A 19,440-nucleotide genomic window follows, 5' to 3' on the forward strand; every position below is an offset into this window, starting at 1 on the left:
GGACGCGGCGGAACTCTGGACAGCGCCTCGGAGCTCCCCGGGCTCCTCCAGGTTTCTGCTTCCTTCTCAGGAGCCCTGCTGCTAGGTGTGCTCACTCCTCCCGGACTCGCACCACCAAGCCCGAGAAGAGCCTTCTACGGTCCCTGTCCGAACGTGCCAGGGGGGTGGAGCAGCTCCTTCGTCCCTGGCCTGGTCAGAGAAGAGGGTCTCCGTTTCTGGAAATCCGGTCCTGTGGCTAATGCCTTGCTGGTGAAGAAAGAAAAGTTTTGGGATCTGGTAGGGGGTGGAAGGGGTAAGAAGGATAGTGGAAGAGAGAAAAGGTGGATGGTTGGTTTCCCTCTCTGATCTGGAAGGAATGATGACCGAGGAAGGATGTGCACCAGCGGCCAGATTATTGGGAGCCTCTTGGTGCTCTCTGTGCTGGAGATAGGGCTGGGGGTGTCCAGCGTGGCCGTGGGGGCGGTCAGCTTCAGCCTGGCCCTCCGAGAGCACAAGCCGCAGCTTGGAGACTCGTCCCCGGTATGGAGCGGGGTGTGTGTACGTTGAGCCATTTCACTCTCTCTTTACCTCTTTACGGTGATGGTCAGTGTGCGTGCTTTAGTCACCCTCTCCCTGGGAAACAAAATCATAAATCTCCTCTGGCTTGCATGTAGGTTCTTGTTGGCAAGCTATGTTTCTTTATGTTGTCCTTTTATTTATTAGTGTTTTTTTTTTTTTTCCTTACCTGGGCTTAAGATCAAATGAAATGGCTTGGTTTAAAGTTGGAGGAGTTGGGGTTCAGTTTCCACTGGCTGATTCTGCAAAGGGCTGCTCAGTGATGCTGATTGAGGTGGGGTGGGGGTGGGGGTGGGGGGTGGAGAGGTCACACCTGTCAAGGGCAGACTCACTTAGTCTTTGTTTTCTTTTACAAGGAAAGTCAAAATGAGAGTGTTTCATCATTTTTCTGTACCAGGGAACAAGCAAGGATAGTTATGCATTTACCAACAGTGCCTAACGTATGCCAAAGGCAACGCCAATACGACAAAAAGAGAAATATGGTGTGAGTGTGAAAAGATGTAGGTGCATTTCATTCCAGAAAATATTGTTCTTAATTTTCCCTTGCTAGCTATCTGATACTTCACTGAAAACTCTTTTATGAGTTCTATACAATAAGTTAGAGACAAACAACAAATGATAAGATATACAACAATGTTCTGATTGAAGAATAATTCAGCTTAAAGAGTACCTAACTTCTCAGAGAAACTGTCTTAGTTTTCTCTATGTCAGATGGCAGACTCAACAAGCTTCTTGTTTATTTACCTAGTGTAAATTTCTAGGTAAGCCTCAGAGACCCATTCCTTCCACCAAGGATCAATAAAATAACTCAGCACTATTGCTAGTGTGGACCTAATTGTGAAAAACAGCCTTTTTCTCTCCTTTAAGCTATATAGCTGCCATGCATTTCTGAGTCTCTGGCATGATCCTATTTTTCAAGATAATTTAATATGAGGTTATTCTGTCACTGATAATTTGTAATATACTTAATAATCATGGCTTAATTACTTAAGGTTTAAGCTACTAAAAGAAAATGATAATTTAGGAGTTCAAGAAAAATCATCCCAAAGTAATTCATTTTTGAGAAATGCTCTAGCATTCTTAAAACTGGTAAAATTATACTTTGGATAGTTAGTTTTTATATGTTAATTTTTCCAAGTGAGATAAATGTTTTTTAATTGCAGAACTTAAAAGAAAAGAAAAAAGAAAAATAGTGCTCAATTCTAACAGTGAATTCATTCAAGAATCCTTGTTCTGAATTCAATAAGTTACGATCAACCTTCATATAATTACCTTGTCCTTTATTATGTAATTTTTGCCAATGCGTATAGTATATTTGAGTTTGAAAAGATAAAAGGCACATCTTAAATCTGATAATTCTTCATCTTATATTCCGTAGTAATTATTTTAAGAGTTGGAGGTATTGTTCTTGTTATGTAAACAGAAATAAGACTTTAAAACTTCTATTGGATAATTGTCAAAATGAATTATAATATCAATATTTAGAACAAGGGGAGAAAAGGTGATCTTTTGATGGCTTAAGGGGGGAAGCCTCAAATACACTCAAGTCAAACCCCCTGATTCAACAAATTGAGTGAATGAAATTAGGTTGTCTCTAAGTAATATTAAACTATCCAGTTTATCTTCAAGAATAAAAAAAAAAAGAGTTACTTTGGCTTGGTATCATGTAAGAAAAATAATTAAGTAACTTTTTCTATCTTCCCAGACTATTTAATATTATGGCTGTTTAAGGGTAAGCAAAATTCTCCTGGTTTCCTGGCACAATAGTTTTAAATTTTATTGGCTGACTCAGTAAAATCAAATACATCTGACCAAATGAATGGGTTTGAAATTGAAATGTCCGAACAGTTGCTCGCTTTTATGAATCCAAGTTAAATATCGAATTTGGGAAGAAATAAATACCTAGTTGGGATGATTGTGATTACCAAATGATAGGCCAGCTAAGTTGATTTTAAAAATCATTTGGGGGAAGTCCTTTGTGGTACAGTCCAAACTATCTCAATTCTTTGAATGATGAATTTATATACCCAATATTTGTAGAGGGCTTAGTATGTGAAAAGCATTTTACTACTTACTACAGAGACTATAAAGATGAATCAGAGCACTGTTCTCAAAAGGGTACTGCCTAGTAGAGGAAATGTGATGGGTATATCACTAACTTTGTCAGTGGTAAGAAGTTAGAGTATGACCTCAGAGAGATACAAGGACAGGAAAGGGGGAGAAAGGTTGAGGTGGTCAATAAATTATCCATGAAAGAAGTATTATTTCACTCTTGATCTCAGAAGTTTATTGGGACTTAGAATTAATATACCACAGTGTTAATTAATGTATCACAGTGTAAGACCTAAAGTCATACTACCTGGTTGCAAATCCCAGATCTACCATTTACTAGTTGGGTAACTAGCCAAAGTTTCTTCATCTGTAAAATAAGGTTTTTACAAGGCACAAATTAAATACAGTTGGTCCTGTCTATCCGCAGGGGATTGGTTCTAGGACTCCCACCAAAATCCATAGATGCTCAAGTCCCTTATATAAAATGGCAAGGAATTTGCATATAGCCTAGGCACACCCCTCTATATACTTTAAATCATCTTTAGATTACTTATAATACCTAATACAATGTAAGTGTTATATAAATAGTTATTCTATTGCATTTTTATTTGTTTTTCTTTATTATTGTTTATTATTATTGTTTCTTTATTTTTTTCTAACATTTTCAATCAGAGGTTGGTTGAATCTGAGGATATGCAACTGGGTGAGGCGAAGGGCTGACTATAATGGCCTCAGCAAAATAGATGGCATGTAGTAAGCATTAAATAAATATGAGTAGCTTATACTGGATACACAGACTGGCAGTGGAGGGTGTGAGAAAAGAGAGCCTTTCAGGCATCATGGATTAAGGCAAAGGAATGGGACAGGATGGGGTATGCTCCAGGAAGAGTAAGCTCTTCTATTTTCTGGTGTGTAGGTGTGTGAGAGGAAGATAAGAATAGAAAGAGTGATTGGGGCCAGACCATAGGAAGCTGTGTGCCAGTCTGAGTCAATAGGTTTATTTCCTTATATTTTTAATAATGTCAATTCTTACCTTCCAAAGAAACTCCAGGGAGATGTAGAACAAAGCCAGGTAGAAAATTAGTAATCTCTTTAGTAATTTATGAATTAAAAATCTGTATTACTTATGAATATCAAATGAGATTTTGCAATAATTAACCTGGCAGGATACACACAGTCTATATAATCAGGCTATGTTTTGATCTGTGCCATAAAGCTTTTTCAACATATTAATATCATTATTATAAGATTTCTGAATTAAATTTAAAATTCAATGGAAATGAAAGCTGCACTATGAAGGGATTACTTTTATATGGAGAGACCTTGAAATCATAATCTTTTTATCTAGGAGTAGTGCACTAAGGATTTAGATAACTACTATATTTTGATTATTTGGCTCCAAACAAAAGAGTTGCCTTGAAATAAAGGTAAGGGCTTAAAATGTGTGAGATGGATGCTTACTTTACACAGATTATTTCCAGCAACTATTTCATAATCAGTCAGAGATGCTTCCTGTAATGAGTCTAAAAAAATGTGAGCAATTAGAAAGAAAAAAATTATTTAGCTATAAAGAAAGCTATACAATTATTTATAGCATTTTTGTTTCCTCTTGATTCTTTGTTAAAGCTGATGTAGTAACCTACAATGAAAGCACAAAATCAGAAGTAATAACTGTTAGACAACAATGAATAAGCCACTAAGTAAGATGCTTTAGAAAAGACATAGTCACATGAATTATAATTGATGTGTAAGATTTACGAACAGGGAGTTAAATAGACAGGACTGTGTTTCCAAGTGGCTGTGTGAAAGTCACTTTTCTCAGCCACTAGTACATCATGTATAATGGGAATGGACTGTATTTAGTAGTCTGCAGATTCATAAATCGATGAGAATTTTATTTTGTTGCTTTAGGTTGGCATTTGGACATCTAGAGATTCATAAAGTGGTATCCCTAACAAAGTCTGATGCTGAGTTGTATTTGATACATACCATGATGTAATTCTATCCATCTATATCTGATAATAGTCTATAAAATTTAATTTATTAAAAGAACTATTCTAAGCCACATTCTCCCACATGTAAACCACAAGGTAGTCTTTTAAAATATTTACATTTTTCCTTAGCTAAATAATTTAATATCTGAGTGATTTTATTACTTATTTTTCTGGACATACTTGATGTGTTATCATAATCTTTTATGCTTAACAAATCTGATATTTTGCTTGAGTGGAATTTATAGCATAATCAATGCACATACCTTTTCTGTAGACTCCTGATTCACCATGGCAACAACTCAGCCAATTGTAAGATTTTGTTGAAATTCACCTCTATACATTCTGATCCATAGCATAGCAACACAAATGAGGTACTGCATACAAATGATACTGCTCCGAAATATTATTTTTAATATTTATACCTGTCAAATATAAATAATTAAAAACAAACAAAACAATAAAGTAAAAGACACCGCCCAGTTACTTCAAATGTATACAATCTGAAGCTAGCATATCTCTAACCAGATAATACATCATTTTTCTCCAGGGTCAAAATACATAATATAAGGGATTCACATCTTTTTCTATGATATGAAAACATGGCCTCTATCTTCAGAAGAAAATAACAAATATACATGTATGCCCCATTTAAAATTAATTCTAATTATACAAGTAATTCAAGAATATATTCTTTCAAATCTTTAAAGAAATTAAAACAATATCGCCTTCCTTATTTTCTTATCAAAATTAGTCATCATTATATAATTACAATATCATAGACATTTCTCCATGTAGAAAAAAATAGGATTTTTTGGTATATGACCCATTTTTGATCAAGTTTTTTGATATAATAAATCCCATTTATGGATTCTGTAGAGCCCGGCAAAGATTTTCTTTCTTATATGATTCACACTCTCATTCTCAAATGATACTGGTCATCTATGGGGAATAGGCAATTAGATAAATGGCAATTAGATAAGTTAGGCAAGCAAAGCTACTAAGAAATACAGTTATTATTTAAGAAATCATACCAAGTATCGAAAAAGATGTAAATATATGTCCATATCTGGTGTTGATTGATAATAGGGCAATGGAACAAAAATGGTGTGATTTGCCATTGTCTGATGAAATTTTGTTAGTCTAAATTCTGTCCATGTGTAAATGGCATGTATTGGAATTTCTATGCAGAGACTGTGACAAAATCTGCTTTGGTCATTTGGCCTTTGTCCAGGGATATAACTAGTCTTGAAGTCTTTGTTCTAGAAACATTTGGGATAAGTGATAATATTTGCATCAGTCACCTACTTGTTGACAGCTCGATAGAAACGTGATCTTAATAAAGTCAAACTTCTTACTTTAGATAGTTTTGCCTAAAATATCTGAGTTGACTTGCTGTATTGGCTTAATTACTCACCAGATTATCCAATATCTACTTCCAATATAGCCAAATAATTTAACTTTTTGTATATTCACATAGCTTTTCATGCAACAGTTAATTTTATCGGTAGATTCTGAAATGCCTGTCTTTGGCTTCAGCAAAAACTACAATAGATTTTGATATGTATGTACATGCACATGAACACACACACACACAACCAAACATGTGGGAAGCCCAATCACAGTTTTATATTCAAATGATGTTGGGTCAGAAAGATCATTTCACTTGCAAAGTGAACCAAATTTCATTTCACCACTGCATTTAAAATGTTACACACACACACACGCACACACACACACGCACGCACACACACACGTTTCCTCTGTGAGGTACAAAGCCATAGTCCTTCTCATGATTGCAGATCTAATCTATATATACTTTATCCAAATTGAATGACAATCAGATTGGATTCATACATCTCAATCAAACTGTGGTAGGGGATAATGTTAGGTTTTTTCACTAAGTCACAGTGTCCTTATTTGTAAAAGGAGGAAATACTAGTACCTATTTCATAGAGCTGTTGTGAGGCTCAGAAATCAATGCTTACAAAATTGTTGGTACTTAGCCTGGTGTGGAGTAAGTGCTCAGTGAGCATCATTTGCTGCCTTCACTCTGCTGCCCTGTGCTGCTCCTTGACTGCCTGGGACCTAGAGTCCTTAATCAACCCTAGCTTGACTCATTCTTTTTTTGTTGTTGTTCACATGCCATATGTGACTAGTAGTCAGCTTTTGATTTAATTGAGGTATATACATTAGCAACTGTAAAAATGTACCAAATATCTACATTAGACAAGTCATGTAAATGTTTAATCTGAAAGTAGATGAGGAAACAGCTGCTACTATAAAACATCTCTCCCTTTGTTTTCTGTTCGTTTGCTTGGAGTGAGAGAGGGTGATGGGAAACTCTATCATAAAGATATTTGGCAATTAGATCAATTAGACCATTATATTAAATATAAATTAGGCAAATCAAATAGTGGGGATGTTGTGACTACTATTTATGGCACAAAACAAAGTCCTTAAAAATATCTAGAACTACATAATTATTTGTCAAAAAGTCAAAATTCAAAAAAAAAGTACAAATTAATACCTCTAGTAAAAAACACTTGCTATCTTGGAAAATTGTAATGGTTTTGCTTGAACTACCCAAGTAGCTTTTGAAGCATTGTTTATTACATGTTGTTTTATTAACAGATGTATCAATTAAATATTTAGATTTCAACAAAGACCACTATAATCCCAATTAGTGATCATGATTTTTTAGCACCAGTATTAAGATTCTTAAGAAGCAATTCTAAGTTCCATTAGTTCATAATCTATTATTAAATATTGGACAAATTATATGGTCAAGATAAAAAGAAAATATTAATTGTTAAATAGGTCAACTTGAGAGATGGGGTGCCTTGATCTATTTAACCTATAGAAATGATACTAGACATGATTTATTAATGGTAAACTAATATCCAAATGGTGCCACATGCATTACTATTTCTAATTTTAGCAACTTTGTGCAGAATGTGGTATTTCATAAAGTTTAAGTAGAGAAAGGAAACTACCTAGGGTCCACTGTTACTTAATCAGATGAATCAGTATTAAAGCTAGAGCAGTTTTATATCAAAGCCTGCAATTTTTCTACTGCATTGTGTGGAAATTTGGAAATTTTCATGAAAAAGTCATTCACTGAGGTCTGATCTCGTTATTTGTTCTCCAGCCCTGAATATATATCGGGCAGGACAATATAAACAGCAGGTCTCAATCATTCTTTTTATCTATTTTTCCAGAAGTGACTAGCATAGTCAACCAATCAACAAGCACTACACCATGTTATCAGAATTGTGCAGTCTAATATTGAATCAAAATTGTTCATTCCCTTAAAGCTTAAGATTTAGCCTTAAAAAATACAACTAAATTATGCATCTCAACTTATCCTTGAGTATTATGACGGCAAGTCGGGAAAGCACAAAACAAATTTAAATGGAGTTCAAAATAAGAGGTATCATTGAGGGGATAAGAGGTGACTTGCTCATTGAGGGGAATCTTCATCTGGGCCTTGGAGTTGAGTGGGTTTCCAGCAGGCAGAAGAGGGAAGATGTGCTAAGTAAAGCTATTCACATGTGTACAGTCATGGAGAAGGAGGGAAAGGACAATGAAATGGAGTGTTTGAGTAGGACTGAGAAGACAAGCCTCGTTAGAACGGAGATATGTTCATGTAAAAACTGATCAATGGAGCTCTACCTCATCTAAATAAGAGAGTCCCAGCTTTAAAAGAGTCCTGCAAGAATGGTAAGACTAGTCCACTCTTGATTCCTTAACTAGGCTTGGAGAGCTCTACAGGGTAGAGCTCAATGATCATGAGGCCAAGACAGTTGGGCCCAGGCATGGGTGCTCAATTTCAAGGCAGAACACGCCAGTTTTGTTCCAAGATGTTTATCCTGGATCAAAAGAAAGACTCGAAGGAAGTCTTGAAATTTAAGGAAATGTAAATTTACTATCACAAACTAACTACATTTTCAAGTGTCATTCCCGTCGATGGTGGATTTGTAAACTCATAATTTCCTTGTGTCCAATTCATCTCTCAAAGCTGGATGGCATATAGAAATAGGAACTTGTACATTTAATTGGGAGTATAAGCATAACACAAAGAAATGAAAATAAATGTGGGAACTATTAAGGCCTGTATTCAAATTCTAACTCTTAACATTTTCTAGTTGTTTAGGTCAGTTACATTATCTTATAGAACAATTAGTTATTTCTTCAAAACAGAAATAGTAATACTACTTCTTATCACATGGAGTTCTAACAATTAAATGTAATATTTATAAAAAACTATTCAATATACATGTTAGCTATTTGATAATCATGTCTGATCCACAATAATGACTGCATGCTTTTGCCATTTTTCAGGAAAATCCATATTCTATGTGTGGTTTCTATTTGTGTAATATAGCCACATTTTATTTTTATATATTTCTGAAGGTAATCTAACTATAAGACCACTGGTGGACTTGACCTTAGACTTTAGACTTGCTAACATTTAGGTCATATACCCCCTCCTAGAAAATGTGCACATATCATAACTGATTTGGGGAATTTGTAATAGTTATTAATAGTTGGCATTTAGTGTACATGTTCCAGAGACCCAGGAATAATTGTTTTAGGTCACTGCTGGAATAACAGGGTATGAGGCATAATTCTCATTTGTTCTACGGATTAGAGATGTGTGTTTGATTTTCTGATTATCATTGGCTGGGATGTTGGAATTCTTAGTTTTTTTCTTTACTTGCCCCCTGCCAATTATTCTGGGGAATAATCCATATAGAAAAATAATATGATGACATTAATAATAATGATGACATTAATAATAACGTCAATGGCAGTGGATCTTTGTAATATACCACACCGCCTAAGAATTCCAACTGCTTTAATTATACCGTTTATTTCAGCAGACAAATTTCTTCCCCTAGGGAATGAGAACCTAAAGGGTTTAGGATTTAGTGCTTTTAAAGATCAGAAAGCAAAATCAGTAACAGGAGTAGGACTCAAACCTGATCGCCTATAGAAAGAAATATATGTGGGTGCGTGCACACACATATGGGCACAGACCAGAGAGAAGATAAGCAATTATCAGGAGAAGTTGCTAATTGCCTTTGATATGTGATATAAGCTACACCTGGTCTGCGAAAGCCCTAATTTGAGGGTCATAATGCTGTGACCCTCTGCAGCTGCAGTTATTTCCCTAACTGGCTGGCTTTCAGAAACTGCCATGCATGTTGGATGAACATTCAACTGTTGCGTTGGCAATTCTTGGGAAGAGCAAAGCTTTTATTCTCTAATCTCCTAGGGTCACTGGCTATTTTCAACTCTGTAATAACAGGTCACAAATCAGGTTCAAAGCCTCCATGCATCCAAGGGAATAATTTTTTTTCTTTCTCTTTCACTAAGTCTATCATCTACATTTTAAACTATTATAGTTTCCACATATGTCAGGTTGTGAGCATTTTATTTGAATGCTGTCCTAATATAGTATCTAAGTTGGTTTTACTCATATTTGACATGAAAGAATCTTAAACATAAAAGTGTAAGCAAAAGTCATGCAAATTGGGATAACCCACAATAATATGAAATTACCTTAAGTTACATAAAATATACTATTAAATTGCAACTATTGAATTATTAAATTGTAATTGTGAATATCATACAGAGGTCCTATACAATGTATATAGAAAGTCTAAGCTACCTTAATAAATAAAATAATAGTGATAATGATAATGATATCGATAACATCCCTTTTTACTTCACTACAGAAGAAATCATAAAATTTACTCACTTATTGTATTTGATTAATATAAAAAAAATTGGACTCCAAAGATAAACTCTTCTGATCTTGTCACTGATATCTATGAGGTGGGTTTTCTTTTATGTTAAGGAATAATGTGAATAATGACTATAACTAAGATTTAGACAATTTAAATTGACATTTAAATATATAGCAAACTCTAAGTCACTCATAAAAATTCACTAGTTTAGTCATAATTTTTCTTGTCACTTTTGCATCAGAAACAGCTCTATCATCAAAAAGCCTTATTTACCTACCATGCTCAAAATATTCAAGAAATTCTTTTTTAAAAAAGAAATACTATCACAAAACAGAAGTGGAACGGAAGACAATGAATAATGCATTAAAAACAAGAAAAATTCATTACATGGACTCTGGTTGGGGGGGTGCAGAGATATGAAGAAATAGGATTCTGAGAATCAAGGATGATTTGTTATGTACACTGAAGGATTTGGGTTCCAGGCCAGTGGAAAGTTTTGAGAATTTTTTGGACTTGATTTATTCAGAAGCATTTGGCATGCTTATTAGCTACACTTATTATGTCTGATGATTCTTTCTGAAATTTAGTATTATGTTCATCTTTCTTCAGTTACTTCATAGTCTCTGAAAAGTTTTATCTCATTACCTCATATACATGCTCATTTAACACTGTGAAGGTATTCTTTTCATCTCTCCTGTGAGGGCTTTTGATTTAATTCCTGTATTTGCTGTGGTTGCTTTTTATTTCCTTGGGTCTGCTAAGCCACCAAGATGGCCTAGTGCTAATGGAGGACAGCTTATCATATCAACATACCTCTTACACATTTTATCATCTCTGTATTTCATTTTTTTTCTGTGTAATTGATTATATTTGTGTGAGGTCATGCCTCTATTGATAAAGATGCATACTTACCTTTTTCAAGTTAAACTGATTGTAAAATTTTCTGGAATGGAGGAAACATGGTATATGGATCTATATGCCTTACTTTATTTCAGTGCTTCATTCTGGGGTGGAAAATAAGAAATTAGTTTGAGTTTAAGGGAAAAAAACAACACTGCATAACTACCAGGGTTTTCCATGGACTAAGAAAAGAAAGAAAGAAAAATAGGGAGGTGGAAAATTGGCTTCTTTTAAAGATGAACACTCTGCTAAAAATGCAGAAGAAGTGAGAGAGAGGAAAGCTGAAAGCCAAGGCCATTGAGGAGATCTGTAAATCTAACAAAGGCAGAGAAAGTCCAGGGAACTGGATAGTAAGATTGCACAGCACAGGACCTGGGACTCCCAGGGATTAGGCTGATGAAGTCGGAGCCAAGTCAATGTTGAGGTCAATGACAATAATACTTAATGGACCTGAGCTCCCTGGTCCACACTGAGTTGGAGTGAGACAAGGAGAGGAAGGGCAATGGTGTGTGGAAGAAGAGCTCTGTGGGAATACAAGAGGGCAGGCTCCTATCCTCATTCTCATGAGCCAGCTGCTCACTTTCTTCAGTTATTTTTCCTTAGATTTAGTCAACAAATACTGATTCCAGCATCACTGCATTCTCAGTCAAGTCTTGAGGATCTAGCAGTGAATAAAAGAATCATGATTGGCTGGATACGATGGCTCATGCCTATAATCCTAGCACTCCGGAAGACCGAGGCCAGAGGATGGCTTGAGGTCAGGAGTTTGAGACCAGCCCAACAAGAGCGGGACCCTGTCTCTACTAAAAATAGAAAAAAATTAGCCAGGTATGGTGGCACACACCTATAGTCACAGCTACTCAGGAGACTGAGGCAAGAGGATTGCTTGAGCCCAGGGTTGGAGGCTGTGGGTGAGCTATCATGATGCCACAGCACTCTAACTGAAGTGACAGAGTGAGACTCTGCCAAAAAAAAAAATCCCTGATATTCTGAAGCTTAATTTTAAAAGGAATATTGAGAATGAATAAATAAGGCACAAATTAAAATTATAGATTGTGCCATTTTAAACAGGAAAATATGTAGGCTCATAAAGAATACAAAAGAATTTTACTAATAGTGGGGAAATCAGGAAAAACATCTGGGAGGAAGCAGTCATTTCTGAAGAAAACGGGGCATTAATCATATATAGAGGGGAAAGAGCATCGTTCCAAGCAGGAGAAAAGCATGGGTAAAGACTGTGAGATAGGAAAAGTTTGGTGTGTTCGAGGATCTAAATGAATTCCAGGGTGATTGGATTGTGGCAAGTAAGGAGGAGGCGGAGGTAGAAAGCACTGACTGAAGTGGGTAGGCAAATGAGGGGGGGGATCACTTAAAACTTTATATATGTGTGATAATGTTTTGATTTCCCCCTAATTTTAATAGGAGCCATTGAAAGTTTTTAAGCAGAAAAGGGACATGATTATACTTGCATTTTAAGTAGTTAATTCTGGGCTGCTGTTCAGAAAACATACTGGAGTCAGACAAGTTAGGAAGTCACAAGTATAGTCAGTAGGCTACTAGGATGTGTGATGCAATGGTCACTAGGATGAAAGAGGAGGTGGCATGGGTAGAGGAAGACATTGTGTTTGATTATATGCCCTTCTGGAGGATGGTATCAAAGATGATTCCCAGATTTGGATAATCAGCAACTGATAGGGGAGAGTTTCCACTTATTCTTTTGAGAAGTAGATTATTAGAAAAGGGAAAAAACTGTGTGTGTGTCTCTGTGTGTGTGTGTGTGTGTGTGATGTAGGGTGGGAGGAGATCAAGAATCTATTTGTGACTTGTAAAGGTAGAGGGGCCAGTGAGATATCAAATTAGGGAGATGTGGACGGTAGAAAGGTAGGTCTAGAAAAGGTCAGAAGAAAGGGCTGTGCTGGAAATCTTGGTGTCAGAGCAATCTGTAAATAATATACAAGGTACTTAAAACCACACGATTGGCTGAAATTACTCACACAAAGCCTTCAGTTATTGTAATATTCAGAGGCTGGATAGTGCTGAGGGACAAGAAAAAAGAGACTGAGACGTTTGCCCAGAGAACTATGCTGAGGACTGGAAGAGTACAGTGCCAGGAAAACCCAAAGGAGAGACCTTCCTTGTTCGATGAGGACCAAGCTGTGGTGGTCATTGTTTACCTTGGCAAAGGTAGTGGAAGTAAAGTGATGGCAATATAAGCCAGGCTGAAATGTATTGAAGACAGAATGGGAAAATAGGAATCTAGAAACAGTAAGTTGAGAGGCTTAGTGGTGCAGGAAGATGGGGTATGAGTAGAGCTAGAGCAATAGATGTAAAAGGATTTGGAGTCAGGGAACGTTTTTATTTTTAGGGGAGATTTTAGAGACTTTTGCATGTTGATGTGATAATGGAGTAGAAAGAATATAAATATGAGAAATAAAAAGTCTTGGACTAGATGAGAGATGATTGAATTTAGAGCTGAAGTGAGACATGTTTTTGTTGGTTTTATCTTTGTCTATTGTAAAAAAGAGAGAGCAAGACAAATTTGAGAGAAGATACAAGGAGTTTGACACAGTTAATGGCCAATGGTGAGAGGAGTCTAGGGGGGCTTCTCCTTTTTTATCTAGTCTTGACTCAAGTAGTCAATAGCTGAGGGTAAAAAATAGAGTTATGATTTGAGGTGCACTGAAAAGTCATTAAAATATTTTTCTTCTTGTTGGTTGTAAATTATAAGTCAGTCACACAGTATAAACTGGATAGAGACTTAGAAATAATTTATTCTAAATTCATCATTTTATAGATAAGTAAATCAAAGCCCAGAGAATTAGTACAGCTGGCTAGCTATAGAACCAGGAGAGTCCAAATCACCTAATTTTGATTCTAACACTATTTCTACAGATGTCTTAAATATTAAGTATCCTCAAAAGAAGCTCTCGATCACAAGGAAAATGCAGTTGTATGGATACTGCCCCAAACTGAACAGGAATGATCCTAAATTATTGGCACTGCTAAACTATAATGGAAATATAATAATTATTTTTACAGATTTCAGGGGTTTCCACCATTTGGAAGTTTCAAAGAAACGGCTTCTTACAGAAATTTTGGCATGTTCTCCCTGGTGCTTTTCCAGACCAACTGGGAAATGGAAACTAATTTTTAGAAGTTCACTAATATTTTCTAAACCCACAAGAGCTATTGATCAATTTATATAAGTAAGTGAATTGCCTTTAAGAAGGTTTTAAAAACAGATTCCAAAGCTCGTTTATCAAGCAATGAATATTCAATAAAATTTGGACTGGAAATGTCAAAGTCTGATAGCTATGAATATTTGCTGAATGTTTTCTTTTTACTCAAAACATATATGAATCAAAATGAACAGATTTATTATACCATTTGCCTGAAGTGCTTAGGAAAAACTATGTGCATATTTTATGTATACAAAATATATATGCATGTGTGTGTGTATATATATATGTTTATATATATATACATATATATGTGTATATATATATATATATATATATATAATGGCTTAATCCAACACTGTTTTAAAAAATGTCAAATCACTTTATGAAGATAAATGCTTTTGGCTAGTGACACATTATAAAAGGTAGTCTTTTTCATGAATTTATTTTTGACCATGGATATACTATACTTACTAGTGATAGGGTGAGCTTAGTTTTCTAATATGAAGTTAAGAAATTAAAGTATCATAAAATGTAAGCAATATTCACAACCTTTATATGCCAATTACTTATAATTAAAGTACAAGACTTTCTCAAAGGAATAGTTATTTTGAAGAAAAAAGTGCAACCTTGATTTGTGATTTTGCCAGTGTTTTTTCATCTCTAGCCAAGGTGCATCTTATGCCCCATCTTAGGTCCTCAGATTTTCAGAACTGTCTTTCCATGGGAGGTGGTTATAAAATATTAAGATGAAAGTATATGCTGCATTAAAACATGCAAGTTTTGGATACATTACACAATAGGTTATCTAGAAACTTATGCAGGGAGACAGCAAACTGCCTCTAAAGCTCTCACAAAACTGAAACCAGCACATTTAAGAAAGCATTGTTATGTCCTGGGTGGATATTTGGGAGGAAACTTGTTTATCATTGACTTGTGTGTGGCCAGTACTAGAATTGAGCATCATTTAGATTTTCAGTCAAATACAGTAGCCACTAGCCACATGTGGCTATTGAGCCTTTGAAATGTGGCTAGTCTGATGTAAGGTGGGTTTTAAATATAAAATACAAACTGAATTTCAAAGATTAACTATGGGAAAAAAGAATCTAAAATATCTAATTTTTTAATGCTGATTACATGGAAAATGACAATACTTTTTATGCATTGGGTTAAATTGTATTATTAAAATTAATTTCACCTTTTTGTCTTTACTACTAGAAAGTTACTATTAGCAAGTGTGGTTATATATATGGTTTGCATTTGTGGCTTCCTTACCTTAGATTTCTATTTTACAGCTCTTGTCTGGATATGTTTTTATCAAAAGTGATTAGCTGGTCAGGAAACTCCTAATGCTTTGTTTTGCTAAGATATTAAGTATAGAAGAGGAAAGCCTGTATGACAATTTGAGTTATTGTGAACTAGAAAGGCAGAATTGGCTGAGTTGACTGGTAGACACCAGAAACAGTGGAATATCACAGTCTAGCATTTCCCAAAATGGATACCTAAGTTATGTGCTCACATGACACAAGCTTTTCAATCTTTTTTCTATTGTGAAATCAAAGTCTCTGTGTCGCTTTTTATTAAAGGGATTTCAAGTATCATCTATCAAATACCAAAGGTGTTTGGGAAGAGGGGAGGCTTTTTTCCTGCTTTTCTCACTGACCTGAAACTCATTCATTTATCCATTCATCAACAAATATTCATTGAAATGTTTGTTAGTGCCAGATCCCGTGCTAAAGGTTTAAATATTTTTTTAAAAAAATAATACCTTACTAGGAGGAGTTCAAAATATTTTGTAATGACAGATATATAATCAATCATTACCATAAAATATGATCAGGGTTAAAATAGGCATTACTACAATATGTTTTGTTGGGTCCTTACTAGGACTTTGTAGAGAGATTGAAAAAAGAAGTTTTCACAATAATATTAATATTTACACTGAATCTTGATATGCAAGAAGGAATTTTCCACATGGAGGGAGAAAATAAACATTGATTGATACCTGCCATGCCCCATAGCCAAACAAGCAGCTTCACATGAATTGTCCCTTTTAATTCCATAATCATGTGATATTAACATTAGTCTCCTTATTCTTATAAAAAGAATGGAAAATATCATTTCATTATAAATGATATGTTCAGTGTCAGAAATCTGTGATTTATGTTATATAAATAACAGAAAGCTGTTTGGTTAAAAACGAGTGAGAAGAAAATAGGGTCACATAGATTAGTGATCAGAGAATGTCAGAGCAGAAAGAGACTCATGATTCTATCCAACCCAACTCTTCCCTTTTAAATATGAAGCCCAGCAAATTCAATTGACTTGCCTAATGTAAATAAATGAGAAAGAAAGATGGATTGGCTGCCTAGGAGTTCTGAAGTGCAGAATTTTTTCTCAGTAGTGCGTGGCCACATCTAGTTGGTTGACAAGCTCCTAGCCCATGACTACAGAAAACAATACCATCAAAAACTACACTCTGGTAACAGCACACTTCAAACACTACTCATGATTTATTGCAAGGTTTCAGCTTATTTGCACAAGATTAATGTCTGTATTCTAGTCGAGTTGCAATTATGATTTATTGACATTTTATCACATAATTTCTCCTTTCTGAAATTCTAATGAATTTTTACTTGCTTTCTTTGCTTTCCTAAATATTTGTTCCTTTAAAAGAACTGATACTATCAAGGTAGTTTTGGTAATATAAAGTTTCAAGATATATGAGATCTTCCCAGTGAATCAATTTGACAAATAATTATTAGGCTAACTTTCAGTGAAGCAATTTGCTAAGAATTTGAAGATAGGTAATACACTGGACTCTAAGGACTTTATAGTTGCTAAGGGAAATATAAACAATAATAGATATTGAGCACTTAAATTTTTCTAAGTGATTTATACTTATTATTTTATTTAATAGTTTACAACAACTCTATGAGGTATGCACTCTTAAGCATCTAGTTAAAGAAGAAACTGTGGAAGAATAATATAAGAAACTCTAAAAGCTGGAAAATGGGAGAGCCATGATTCAAATCCAGTCAATCTGACTCAAGAGCAGTCACTCTAAATCACTAACCTATACTTTCCCCTACTAAATCTAAATTAATACATTTGATATAGAATGAAATGTATACAAATCTCGTGGATGCACAAAGGAAGCTGAACAGTGAGACATATGACTTCCTGAAAGATCTACCTTTGGTGGCAAGCCTGAAAAATGAGGTAGGGAGGGTTTGATGAGAGATGAGGAGAGAAAGGCATTGCAGGCTGGTGAAAGTAAGGCCCACAATACCTTGAGGATAACAAAAAGAATGTTGGTTTCTGAGCACAGGATGCACAGAAAGAAGAAAGCTTGAAGAGGTAGACTTGGCCTAACTGTGAGGAACTTGAGTACTATACTAGGAAATTTGAATTATATACTTCTTTGGAAATTGATAGACACTAAAAATATTTTAAAGGTTTTGAGGATAGGAGTGACTGGAATCAATTTATTTTAAAAATAACCTACCAAGGCAAGTAGTGTGAAGGATTAAAGTCAGGGGAATTATGTACATACTTAACATAAAAATTGAGTCAGAATGAAAGGAACACCAGTAGGAATGGAAATATAAAGGACACATGTGAGAAAGTTTATGAAGGCAGACACAACAAGATTTAATGGAAAGCAGGCTTGGAAAAATGCAGGTGATAGAGATTGGCAATTAAGGCTGACTTTCTGCTCAGGTTAAGGAGAATGAAAGAATGTACTGAAACCAGAAAAACTAAAATGGAAACAGGTTTAAGGAGGAGCAAGAAGATAAATGAAGTTTAGACAAGATGTGCCTCTTTGATTCATTTAGTCAGGAAATATCCACGTATCAATTATGCATCAGACATTGTGCTATATACAGGAGATGAAATCAAAAACAAGGAAATATTGTCCATGCCTTTAAGAAGACACTTATAAGGCCGGGCGCTGTGGCTCACGCCTGTAATCCTAGCTCTTGGGAGGCCGAGGCGGGCGGATTGCTCAAGGTCAGGAGTTCAAAACCAGCCTGAGCAAGAGCGAGACCCCGTCTCTACTATAAATAGAAAGAAATTAATTGGCCAACTGATATATATATAAAATTAGCCGGGCATAGTGGCGCATGCCTGTAGTCCCAGCTACTCGGGAGGCTGAGGCAGAAGGATCGCTCGAGCCCAGGAGTTTGAGGTTGCTGTGAGCTAGGCTGACGCCACGGCACTCACTCTAGCCTGGACAACAAAGCGAGACTCTGTCTCAAAAAAAAAAAAAAAAAAAAGAAGACACTTATAATCTGTGGAGTGGAGACAAACATCAAACAAATAATTACACAAATAAGTATTTAGTTACAAGGCTACCAAGGAAAAAGTGAAAGTGCTATAAGAGTGTAAAATGAGAACTCAGTCCAAAAAATTAACAAGGTTTTTCAGAAAGAAGTGATGTTTAGGCAGAAAGTTGAATCATGAATAGAAGTTAGCCAGTTCTAGAAGAATAAGACTATTTCATGCAAAGGAAGTAGCCTATGCCAAGCACTTGAGGTGGAAAGGAATTTGTTGAGTTTCAAAAAGTTAAACGAGAGGTCAGTAAAGGCTGAGGCTGGAGAAAAAGGCAGACCGGGGAAACAGTTTATAGCCCATGGAAAGACTTCAGATTTTGTCTTAAAGGGGGTGGGTTAACATTGAAAGACTTTTAAACATGGAAGTAACAAGCTGAGAGATGAGTGGATTTGATGAATGCAAGGATGGAAAAAATGACTTGGAAGCTTTTGCTGTAACATGGATGAAAGATGATAGTGGTTTGGAATAGAATTAGAGCAATGGAAGTGAAGAGAAGCAAATACATTTCAGATATATTCTGGAGACAAAAAAAAAAAAGACAATACTGTGTGAGTCACTCAATAAAGTACACGAGGCTATGAAGCAGATGTCAATAAGGCCTCCCAGATGTCAAGGATGAGAACAGAATAGATGATTGTGCTCTTTTTAGAAGCAAGAAATACTGTAAAG

At 35.4% G+C, this 19,440-nt stretch overlaps 1 protein-coding gene across 4 annotated transcripts in view; it reads left to right on the forward strand.

Moving 5' to 3' along the window:
• Positions 1–370: 370 nt before the first annotated feature.
• The window catches only part of TMEM196 (transmembrane protein 196), a 54,768-nt gene continuing 35,698 nt past the window's right edge, over positions 371–19,440 (forward strand). For 2 of the 4 annotated variants that reach the window (XM_012781001.3, XM_012781004.3), the window contains exon 1: positions 371–537. In XM_012781001.3, coding sequence (XP_012636455.1) covers positions 373–537 — 165 coding nt within the window. In that variant the 5' untranslated portion in view covers positions 371–372. The remainder of the gene's footprint in view (positions 538–19,440) is intronic. The other 2 variants (XM_012781003.3, XM_012781005.3) reach the window with 1 other exon arrangement.

Source organism: Microcebus murinus, chromosome 9, assembly GCF_040939455.1.
Source record: "Microcebus murinus isolate Inina chromosome 9, M.murinus_Inina_mat1.0, whole genome shotgun sequence".
Classification (NCBI taxonomy): Eukaryota; Metazoa; Chordata; class Mammalia; order Primates; family Cheirogaleidae; genus Microcebus; species Microcebus murinus.